Genomic DNA, 11757 nt, shown 5'->3' with positions numbered 1-11757 from the left:
GCGACTCCGGAGTCACTCGACGACTAAGTAACCCCTAAAGCAAATAAGGCTGCTGATTAGGTAATTGAATAGTCTCCGATGAGATAGGCTAGATCCAATGCGCAAAAGAAAAAGGCATCAAGGCAGTTTGTAGCACACAGGTGGACACGCTCTCGCGCATTCCAGGCTCACCTGTATGCCAAACCCTGGAATCCACCTGTCGGCGTACAAGCGTCCATCATGTGCTCATCGTGTCCGTAAAAGAGCGAATGGAACGGCCACTGCTGAACTCATCCCGAACACCAGTGCGCTCTGGCTGTGGCGCATCGTTTCGTGGCGTTTCATTAGAGTACGAAGGGAGGGTTCCTATGCACGATAGTCATATCGAGAGGAGGGGACATGGGCGGGGCTCAGGCAGTTCTCATTTCCCCGCGATGGTTAGCGGGGCAGCAGGGCTGGAGAGTCCGCCGGGGAGCCAAGTCGCCAGTCTAGCACGGAGACTCGCCTGGCCAAGCACTGCGCCGCACACTCGCCAGGATTGCCAAACATTCCTGAAAAATATACCTGCTATTTATGGCATGTGGCTTGTAACTTTGCTCCTGCTGTACTCTCTCCAAGAAGGTAAGACAACCTGTTTTTATTCATTTCCTTTATATTGGCTGATTTGGCACAGTGTGCCTGCACTTATTTGATCAAAAGTAGTAATGATTAGCAGCCGTATGCCAGTTGTTCAGTAATATGGTGGCAATAGCCATTAACTGTATTGATGTCTGGAAGCCATGGAAGTAGGAGTTGTGAGAAATGAATCAACCTACTCTTTGTATTAATTGTTTGTCAACAAAATTCAGATTGTAACTGAAGGTTGTAGGTGTTTAAAGGTGTAAAGTTGAGTTTGTTTTTGTTCGATAGCTGTGTGGTCGTGTGCACGGCCCTTAAAGCCGCAGATGGTGCTGATAGCACGGTTTGTTTTCGCATTATACCAAGGAGAGTTATGAATATGTAAAATGGCTGGATAGGGGAGCCGAGGTGGAAGAGAGAAAAATGAAAACATGTTTTAAAATGCCTGAATTGATGACAATTTCACGCTCCAAAACTTATGTGGGCTTAAAATAATTCATGAAGTCGATTTATTAGATAGTCCTCGCACGTATTTCGTTGTTTTTCCCTCGCAATCAGCTTTGATTGCGTGTGGTTGTAGTGGGTCTGTGCATGGTTGTGTTTGGTTGGCTCATGGGCTCCAACGCACCATTCTAAAGGGGTGCTCTGGTGATTTTGGGGAGGTGATCTCTAGAAGATTTTTGGCAAGACTCTCTGCTGATGATGAGTCCTTGCCATGTGTCAATAAAGAACCCTTTCACATAAATTGTAAAACCCATCACTCTCTTCATGAATATGCAGTTTTATGTTTTGAGTTTTCCATTTTTCGGTGTTTCATGCATTTCAATAGCCTATAGCCTGGTGATTTTATTTCTGGTCATATAAAGTGCATACTGTTTTCGAAAGGAATGAAATCTTCATATTTCAGAGGCTTGTTCAATATGGCAGCAAATCCCCGACCCTATTACCAAGTTGATCTCTCCCGCTATTACAGTGTATTATAATAATCCTGAACAAATCTGCGTTGAAAATAACAGAAACTCAACAGCATTTCTACGTGAAGGCATTCTCATAACCCTTTGTTAATATCGCCTTGCTTGGAGCCATGCATGTATGTTTATGAGTTCTAATTTTGTAAATGGCACAGCTAGGCCCGGAGAATAGGCAGATTTGTTTATTAAAATGACTGCCAGACAGACTGCCAGAGTAGGCCTTCATCGGCCATGTTCGCCTGATGAGGCCGATGCGTGCAGACAGGAATGTTAAATAGTCTGCCTTTCTTTATTACATTTTTCGTTTCTTTCTGTAGCACTTTATAGATATTGGGGTTGAAATCCCCGCTCACATTTTCAAATGCTTGTTAAAATGTGTTTCTATACTGTATGTCTGTTTACATTTTGACTTTCAAAGTCTTATGTCGCAGTTACCACATTACAATATATTATTATAATAGCATTACATATATACTACATTATTATATGAGTACAACATCCAAGTGGTCTCTTTAAATTTAATTTGATATAATTTATTTGAGGAAAGAAGGTTACCCCTGATGCGTGAATACATTATGGACAAGCCCAGGCGTGTTCCCCACTAATAGTGCACCTGAACCCAGAGTGCGCTCGCTCGCTCGCTCGCTCTCTCTCTCTCTCTCTCTCTCTCTCTCTCTCTTTCTGTGTGTGTGTGTGTGTGTGTGTGTGGGAGGGAGGGTGGGGGGGGCGTGCGGGGGAGGGAAGGGACTGTGTGGAGCGGGACACCCCTATTGGTCCGTTGTCACAAATTGGGATTTAGTTAATTTCACAGTGACAGTCAATGTAGCCTATGATTTATGTAGTATCCTAGATTCATATACAGCTTTACCTCAAATGTATTAATATAAATAATAGCCTATATGGCATTTAGAAATGTGACTTGATACACAATATAGGCCTTGATTTAAATAGCCTACAAAATGTAATAGCTCATAATTGCTCAATTAGGCTACGTAAAAAAGGACAAATAGAGAAAATAAAGGTAGGGACACTCAAATCTTTTTGTCGTCTTGTTGAATTATAGCCTAGTGTATAGGCTAATTAATGGATCTGTTTGTAGTCTGGGTGAATTATAGTGTACATGCTAATTAATGGATCTGCTTTTTTGTATGTTGAATTGGGGGCCCACGTGAACAATTTATTTTTTGTGGACTATTATAGCCTATGCGAATGTCGCACAATTTTGTGGCTTTGCAATTTTAATGTGGTAGCCTATTTTCGATCTTTAAATGTGTTATTTGGGATTTTCTAAAAATTAGGGCCTACTATTTTTCATAGAATTTGGACAGTTTATGAAAATTAACACATCATTTTACGTGTATATAAAATTGCCTTCGCTATCAGTTAATTAGACTGTGAGGCCTATGCTTGATTCAGAACCTCTGTTTTAGATTAATTACGGTAGAATATTTCAGTGTAATTTCAAATCGTAGACCATAATCCCATTTCTTTCAAAAATAAAATAAAGATATAAAGATTGTCTCCATTACACTGAAAACAATCTGTTTTTATCAAAGTGAAAATATGGTCATCATTCCCTCCTCAGTCATAACACCTGACCCCATCACACACCCCTCCTCTCCTCCCTCCCTCTGTCTCCTTCCTCGTAGAAAATAGAAATATGCAAAATTGGTCTCTCTCTCTTCCCTCTATTTTAGCCCAAATCCCCAGCTGCCTCTGCTCTCAGCTGCGCAATTAGCGCAGCGATTTGCAGCATCACCCAATGACAGAGCAGCAAACCGGGTCAGGGGCCAGGAGGGTGCCACTGATTGGCCACAGTGCTTGTTCCTATTTCTCAAAATCGAATGTGTTGACAAATGTTTCATACTCCATCTAGTAAATTAAATAGTACGCATCAGGCCCTATGTAGCCTAATAAGCACTTGAAATAAGCACATCTCTTATCGAAACTGAATATTGTCCTTCTTAATGTTTTATGTAATCTTTCAAAAGTTTTTGTACAGTTTAGGCTATTAAAACGCCTTTTCATTTCAATTTTCGACTGTTTTTTTTTTTTTTTTTACTATTAGGCCTGCCTATTTTAGCTTTAACATGTGCGTGATGTGCCAGCCTATTAGGCTACACCATATTCAATTATTCAAATTATCTAATGACGAGGTCGACCGCAATTCTACTGTTGTTCTGTCATCGTTTTATATGGCGAAGTGAAAGTAAACTTCCCTCCTTTTCCATCACCCACCAAAACTTTTTCAAGGCAAGGCTGTTCAGGAATAGCCTATTGATTTACTATAGGCTCCATTCAACCTTGTTGGATTTGGGCTGTTCGTGAGGAGAACGTTTCCCCCAGGTCAGTCATTACGTTGATGTTGTTGTAGCCAGTCATTAGGCTGATGTTGTGTGGTGTTAAGAGCACTTTGTGCTGGTGCAGAAGTGGCGCGTTGCAGTGGTGGCGAGCAGGTAGAGCGCGGGGACTCGGGGCGTCCTCCTTTCAGGTATAATTGCTGTTGCTCCCCACGCCCTGGATAGCATTTCTCACCTCGGTCACTGGCACTTCTGCTCTCCCGGTAGCGTCGGCCCTTCTGTGTCCCCATCTTCTCTCTGGATTATTAGATGGGTAGGGAGACATCGTGCCCATTAAAATGCATAGCAGGGTAAATAACCGTACTGTAACAGTCAGCAAACTAAATAGTTATTTATAGAACAGGAGGGCGCGCAGCGCGAGAAATGTCAATGTGATTTTGACAACAGTCATTCCAAGAGCTGTTGGCTCATGTGTGCAAATTGAGCAGTATTTTGGATAGGTAGGTAGACTAGTACGTGAAGCCGAAATGAAAAAACAAGGCAAGCAGGTGGTTGTTTTTGTCGAAAGTATGCTCTCTCTCTCTCTCTCTCTCTCTCTCTTCAACCTTTCCCTCCCTCTCTCCTCCCTCCCCTCTCTCGCACACTCTCCCCTCCCTCTCCCTGCCTCATCACTAGGCAGAATTAAAGCTTGGAGGAGGGGCGGTTTTATGCAGACTGTGCTGGGACTTGTGATCCACAGATTTGATATTCACATTAAGAGAGAAACTGGCTGCTTTGATGTGAGGGGGAGCGGATCCCAGGGGACTGCTGAAGTAGCACACTTTTTCACTGACGCAGCACAGGCCAGGGGTGTGGGTGGGGGGCTAGGTGGGGGTGGACAGGGTTAGGGGTGGAGGGGGGCAAACCACCTTACCTTGATGAGATGTAACCCAACAACCCCCACCCCACATCAACCACACACTTATCCAAGACCCCTGAGGATTACTGACATCACCCCATACCTCCTGTTTCTCTCTAGAATTTGTCTTTTCATACCCCCCCTTCCCCCACTCTCTCTCACACACACACACACACACACACACACACACACACACACACACACACACACACACACACACACACACACACACACACACACACACACACACACACACACCTAGATTTGAAACACTCAGTTCTAAATGCAAACACAATGGCGCACAACTTCAAACATCTCCCTTTGAGAGCCACAGAGATCCGAGGCAGCGTACGGAAGGTGAGAGATGGATGATGGAGGGATGGATGATGGAGGGATGAGTGGGTGGGTGGGGGGGAGCGCAGGGAGATAGAGAGAAGGAGGGGAGGAAGTGAAACACAGTGGAAACAAGAGTTACAGTCTGGCTGAAAATGCTCCCACATCTGTCTCCATGGGAAGAGGCGCTCCATGATGTGTGACAGAGAGAACGAGGGAACGGGGGAGAGAGAGGGGGAAAGATGGAGAGCGGGCGGACGGAGAGAGAGAGAGAGCACCGATGTGTGTGCACACGAGCAGAGGGTTAAAAGAGAGGGAGAGAGAGGGAGAGAGAGGGAGAGGCAGAGAAACAGAGGAAGCGTTATGCATTTGGTTGGGTGCGGGGCGCGCTGTGTGAGAATGTGCGTTTGGGGGTGGGGGTGTTGCCATTTGTTTACTTGCTCATCTGTGTGTGGATCGTGTTTAACACACAATACGGGTTGTGTGTGTGTGTGTGTGAGAGAGAGAGAGAGAGAGAGAGAGAGGGAGAGAGAGAGAGAGAGAGAGAGAGAGAGGGAAAGCTACAGCGTGTGTGCGCACACGCGCACTCCTGCCCACTGGAAAGACGTCGAGCGGCTGTATTATGCATAATGAAGCCTTGCATAGGCAATGGCTGCCGCTCCTCCGACATACATATTCATGCGTCGTTCTACAGCAGGCTGCATAAAATAGCGGATCGGTGTGTGTGTGTGTGTGTGTGTGTGCGTGTGTGTGTGTGCGCTGCGCTCTCCCCGGCTGCCTAGTCCCAGCTCCACCGGCACCATTAGTAGGCTCTGCTGCACTGCCATGAAAACACACACTCCGCTGTGCGCAAGGACGGCCATGCGTTTACCTATTTGAGTTTTGTGTGTGTGTGTGTGTGTGTGTGTGTAGACGAACCCGGCTGTCGTCGGTCCCGGTGGGGCGCAGGGGGCTAGGGGAGGTGGAGAGGGAGGGGGCGAGCGAGCTCCGGGCGGCCAGCGCAGGTCAACGCCGTTCACACGTGGTCAGGTGGTGTCTCCGTGCCGGACGGCGTCTCTGCAGGGGGGCGGAGGAGACGGATCTGGTTCATTTCAAAAAAGGATGGCAGAGTCAAACGGCACGCGTTCATCTGTTCAGTTAAGGACTCTTCAAAATGGTGGTGGCTGTAGAAGCCTCTCAGGTTTTTGTTTTCCTTCCTTCTTGCACACGCATACGCACGCACACACACACGCACACACACACACGCACACAAACATGATCTCTTTAAACTCAGCGTAGACTTTTGTCGTAGTATCTTTTTTTAGTCATTTTGAGCTTTCACTTGCCGCTGCCACCATGGCAACCCATCTGTCTCCTCCCAGTGTAAGTGTGTCCTAAGTGCTGCAGTGTGTGTGTGTATGTGTGCGTGTGTGCGCGTGCGTGCGTGCGTGTGTGTGTGGAGTACACGTCTGTTTCTGACAGCCTTTGAGTGGTGGGAGTCCACACTGATCCCCTCACTCTCCATTCCCCACTTCAGCCCCGGGGCCCTAATCTCGGAGGGGCGGCCCTGCTGGCCCAGCCCCCCCTAAGCTCTCAGGGTGACCCCAGCCTGCCTACCCCCCCCCCCCCCCCCCCCCTCCTCACCTCCCACACACACACACACTTTAGTCCAGTCCCCCCATTGGGAGATTATAGATATTGCAATCTTTAATATGGGCTTTATGCTCAGGGGCCATTATCAGTAATCTGTTGAGGGGAGGGAGTGCGGGGGGTGGGGGGGGTTGTCTGACCTGGATTCAACAGCCCCACCACAGGAACGGACGTCGGACACGCTTCAAATTTGCCATCTGTAGCATGCCGCCAATCTCCCATCAGCCCGCAGCTCGGGCAACGCAGCAGCGCCACACTCAAAGGGTCGCGGCGTTATCAAACGGACCCCCCGAGACGAGCTGTACGGCGGCGTCTCGTGTGCGACCCGGAGGGGCCGCGGGGCCGCCGTCCGCGGTGCTGATCCCGCGAGGCCGCGGTCTGTGCGTTGTTGCCGTGTTACTCCCGTCCGCCATCCCAGGTCTCAATCCACATTAGACACAGACGTAAACAACCTGTCCATGTTGGCGCCGACACCGTCGGCACGGTACATGAGCTGCCCCGTTCCCTCGGTGCCCATCACCAGCTTGGCCCCGCGGTGTTTACTGTAGGGCCCGGGGGCCATGGGGCCACAGTCCGGCCAGTAGGGTCGGAGGGTCTAGACTAGCGTCCAGGTGACTGCAGATGCAAACGAATCGCGTCTTCCTGAAGACAACTTCCACGTGGTCACTGGCAAGTTCAATAAAGATGTTTGGAATTTGAACGTTTTGCACAGTATCTGAGCCCTTTTGTTTGATGGAGCAGGTTGTTCATGTGTGTGTGGTAGGGGATTGTGAAGGATTGTGTGTGTTACATATTTCGGGGGGTGGGGGAGGATGGTGTCATGTATCCACATCTGTTCATCCACGGCAGAGACCTGTCTCTCATGTAATCTTTCCCTTCTTGAGCCTGGATTCTGGGGAGCCTTCCACTCTCTCTTTCTCTCTCTCTGTGCTGGCGGCCTGTCCCTAATCGGAACACCCAGTAGGAACACTCCTGGTGTGTGTGTGTGTGTGTGTGTGTGTGTGTTAAATATGAAAGGAGATTAAACATACTTAACTCTGCGTCTGGCATACAAATTCCAATCACATAACCTATCTGTGCGTTTTTCTGTGGGAGGTTGTGTGTGTGTGTGTGTGTGTGTGTGTGTGTGAGTGTGCGTGTGCGCTTGCTTGCGGAGGTAGAAGGCTCCTCCCCCACCCACCTAACCCACCAGAGGCTTTAGCCCAAATCCGTGGCTTTCTGCATCACATGGCTGATGTTTGCAGCTGGACATTTGACATACATTTGTTATGATTATTTAGCCAAACATTTGAAGGACATTGCTTCTCTTCCCCATTTTTTCACCTTTATGCATCAGTGTGACTTTTGTTCCTGTTACTTGTAGTGCAGAGGATAATACTGTATGTTGGCAGATTTTCAGATTTGTATCAGTTGGAATTCCTGGAATAATTCCACATTCATAACCAGTTTGCATTCAGACTTGTTTGTTTACATAGTGCTCCTTCTCACTGGCCTATATCTATCTACTGTATGTCTGGCCCACAGTAACAATGTCTTCTCTCTCTCTCTCTCTCTCTCTCTCTCTCTCTCTCTCTCTCTCTCCCTCTCTCCCTTTCTCCTCCCCTCTCTCTGGCCCTCCAGTACACAGCGAGGATGTGGGCTCTACCAGGCTGTACTTTGTGAACGCGTCCCTGCAGAGGGTGACCTACTCCAGCTCCGTGGGGGTGTCCCTGCCCTGCCCAGCGGGCGGCACCCCCACTGCCATCCTGCGCTGGTACTTGGCCACCGGCGACGACATCTACGACGTGCCCCACATTCGCCATGTGCACGCCAACGGCACCCTCCAGCTCTACCCCTTCTCCCCCTCCGCCTTCAACAGCTACATCCATGACAACGACTACTTCTGCACGGCCGAGAACCAGGCCGGCAAGATCCGGAGCCCCAACATCCACGTCAAAGCTGGTGAGCTGCAGGGCTGAGGGGAGGAGAGGAGGGGAGAGGAGAGGAGAGGAGAGGAGAGGAGGAGGGGAGGGGAGGGGAGGGGAGGGGAGAGGAGAGGAGAGGAGAGGAGAGGAGAGGAGAGGAGAGGAGAGGAGAGGAGAGGAGAGGAGAGGAGAGGAGAGGAGAGGAGAGGAGAGGAGAGGAGAGGAGAGGAGGAAAAGAGACAGGAGAGGGGAATAGGAGACAAAGGTGAGAGGATGGAGGAAGAGGGAAGAGGACGAATAGACTGGATTGGTGAAGGAAAACTAGGGAGGGGAAAGAGGGAGGGAGAAGGGGATTGGAGAGGAACGGAGGTAGGAGAATGGGTGGATGGACAAATAGAGGGCAAAAGGAGGTGAGGGAGTAGGCAGAGTAAGGGGGAGGGAAGGAGGGGTGCTTGGGAGAGACGAGAGGTGGAAGAGAGACGGAGGGAGAGAGAGTTCCTGAAAGCAAAATGGAGGGCAGTGATTGGCAGCTGCCAGAACGCAGGCGACTCAACAGAGGCACCCGCCCAAAAATAGCCCGTCCCAGAGCCTGGCTGACCTAGAACGCGGTCTACCGAGAGAACATCTGTAGCGCAGAACACCCTGGGCGTCGCCTGCACCACACCCTGGCTAACCGGATGTTGTGTAACGCTGCCCCACACACACACACACACACACACACACACACACACACACACACACATAAAAGACTTCACAGCGCCAAAGATTCCTGCCCAATCAGTGGACGGAGGTCAGATCCAAGGCCGGTCGCATGTACCCACCGCGCCCGGTCACTCTCCACTACCCCGCACCAACCCTTTTGACCGCGCCCGGCTCTGTGGCCCGTACACATCCGCAAAGACACAGTGGCACTGGAGAACTCGCCAACGCGCTAGACCTGTCAGTATCTATGCAGACGTCACCAGTTGCTATGCTAGTCATGGCATCAGATGTCTTCATGTATGTGATGCTCTCCCTCTATTTCTATCTGTGTCCTCGCCCTTTTTCTCTCTCTCTCTCCCTCTTTCTCTCTCTCTCTCCCTCTTTCTCTCTCTCCCTCTCTCCCCACCTCTCCCTCTCTCCATTCCCACTCCTCCTTGCTCACCCTCCCTACCCATCCTCTGGTGCCATGCTAAATATAGCTGCAGCACACTTCTTTAATTATCTCTCATTATGAAACCTAATTGGCGCACTCCATTGATTAGTCTTCATGCTGGTGCTTTAAGAAGGTGGATCTCTTATAAAACATGGCACTGCGCTGGGATTAGCACGGCTCTACTGACGGGGTGACTTGTTAAGGTGGACTGCTCTGCTCTGCTCTGTCCCGTCCACCTGGCACCCGGTCCCGTATGGGGGGGCAGTGGAGGCGAGGTAGTCAGTGAAACCAGTCGGCCACGCCCACGTCATCTGGACCGAGCCTTATGCAGACGCCACGCGGCCGGGTCTGTTTTTTTTTTTTTCCACGGTCAATCCTGTTGTTATGCCCCCATCCCTCCCTCCCTCCATCGCTCCATCCCTCCATCCCTCCCTCCCTTCCTCCCTCCATCGCTACCTCCATCCCTCCATCCCTCCCTCCATCCCTCCCTCCCTCCATCGCTCCATCGCTCCATCCCTCCATCCCTCCCTCCCTCCATCGCTCCATCCCTCCCTCCCTCCCTCCCTCCCTCCCTCCCTCCCTCCCTCCCTCCCTCCCTCCCTCCCTCCCTCCTTCTGTCCCTGCCAATCATTCACATCGGGGCAGACAGTCCCTCCCCAGTCCCTCCCGCTGTCAACATCTGTTTTCATATTCTGCCTCCCAACACTGACCTGCACTAATACTCATACTAATACTGGTACTAATACTAGGGCCGAGCTGCGGATTAGGAGAGGAAGGGCTGCTGAACTCTCCCTCACTGGCTGCCTTCATCCGCCCCCCCCCCTGCATCCCCCCCCCCCAGGGAGACAAGGGATTAGCTTGGACCAAATGCCCCGTTGCCGTAGCTACCCTGTTCTGGTTGACTGAGGGAGTCCTGGCCGACAGGTTGTGGTGAGGAGGGTGCGGTTAAAGGGTCAAAGGGTCACTGCCTCGGTGACGGGGCTCTGCGTGGGGAGTCGGGGTATTAGCAGAATCCCGCCACTTCTGTTGCCCTGTCCTCAATAACGCCAATAGTAGGAAATAGTCAACATCCAAAAAGCATATTTTTTAGGTTGCTACTCATTTCTAGGTATTCATTAAATAAAACGATAGCAATATCCATTCAAAGCTTACAGTTGCTGTTAATTTTCCCCCAGTCCTGTTCACCCATTCATTTACTTAGTGGTCCTTGCGTCTGTGGTCAATTCCTCAGACGGCTGATGGATGAACGGAGTGTATTTGTGGTTCTGGAGAGTAGAGGACTGGTGGGTCTCGGTGCTGTGTGGTTCTATTGCAGTAGGAACCCGACGCTGCCAGCGCCCTCTGCCGCTGTTACCAGTGAGGGGGGTTCCAAACCTGTTTCTTAGCAACCTTCAGATAATGTCCTAGCTTCTCGTGATTTCACTAATGAGTCCCTGCTCATCCAGGAGAGTGTAAAATATTGCATGAGCATGCATGAACAGTGCAGCGCACACACACCCATGGTTTTGTTAGCATGTGTTATCTGCAGGCCTGGAGCAGATCTCTCTCTGTTTCCTTCTTATCCAGTTGTGTACAAAACAATAGACTAGGCTCGGATGATAAATTACATTCATCATGATTAATCATTTTTCATTTACCCTGCTCAAATAAATGGTTGTGTAGTTTATGATGGAAACAGATGTAGGATGTAGAGAACAGTAGAGAACATCAAGACCTTCATGTTTGCTATGTTTTGTATTTGTAAAACAAATTAAACAAATAAATCTAGCTTTTATTCTGCAGATCCTCTAGATTAGTACAGTAGCAGTATGTACAGTATGTCACTAAAAACAAATCATTAACTCTTCTTATTCACACAACAGAACTCGCATCAATCGGATCTAAAATAGCTTTAAGCAAGTTCCTCTTACTTTGGTGTTTCTTTCTAGTCTCTCAATAAACATATGACTTCCCCGTGTGTGTGTGTGTGTGTGTGTGTGTGTGTGTGTGT

General features: G+C 49.3%; 1 protein-coding gene across 1 annotated transcript in view; it reads left to right on the top strand.

The window, feature by feature from the left end:
• Positions 1-557: 557 nt before the first annotated feature.
• LOC311318541 (cell adhesion molecule DSCAML1-like) overlaps positions 558-11757 on the top strand; it is a gene marked incomplete at both ends in the record, with an annotated part of 57941 nt that continues 46741 nt past the window's right edge. The window contains 2 exon segments of the mRNA XM_084449889.1: positions 558-600; positions 8349-8669. Coding sequence (XP_084306015.1) covers positions 558-600; positions 8349-8669 — 364 coding nt within the window.

The sequence above is a fragment of the Borostomias antarcticus genome, assembly GCF_949987555.1.
Source record: "Borostomias antarcticus genome assembly, chromosome: 15".
NCBI lineage: Eukaryota > Metazoa > Chordata > Actinopteri > Stomiiformes > Stomiidae > Borostomias > Borostomias antarcticus.
Note: the sequence above shows the minus strand (reverse complement) of the source record. Positions and strands in the feature narration are given on the sequence as shown.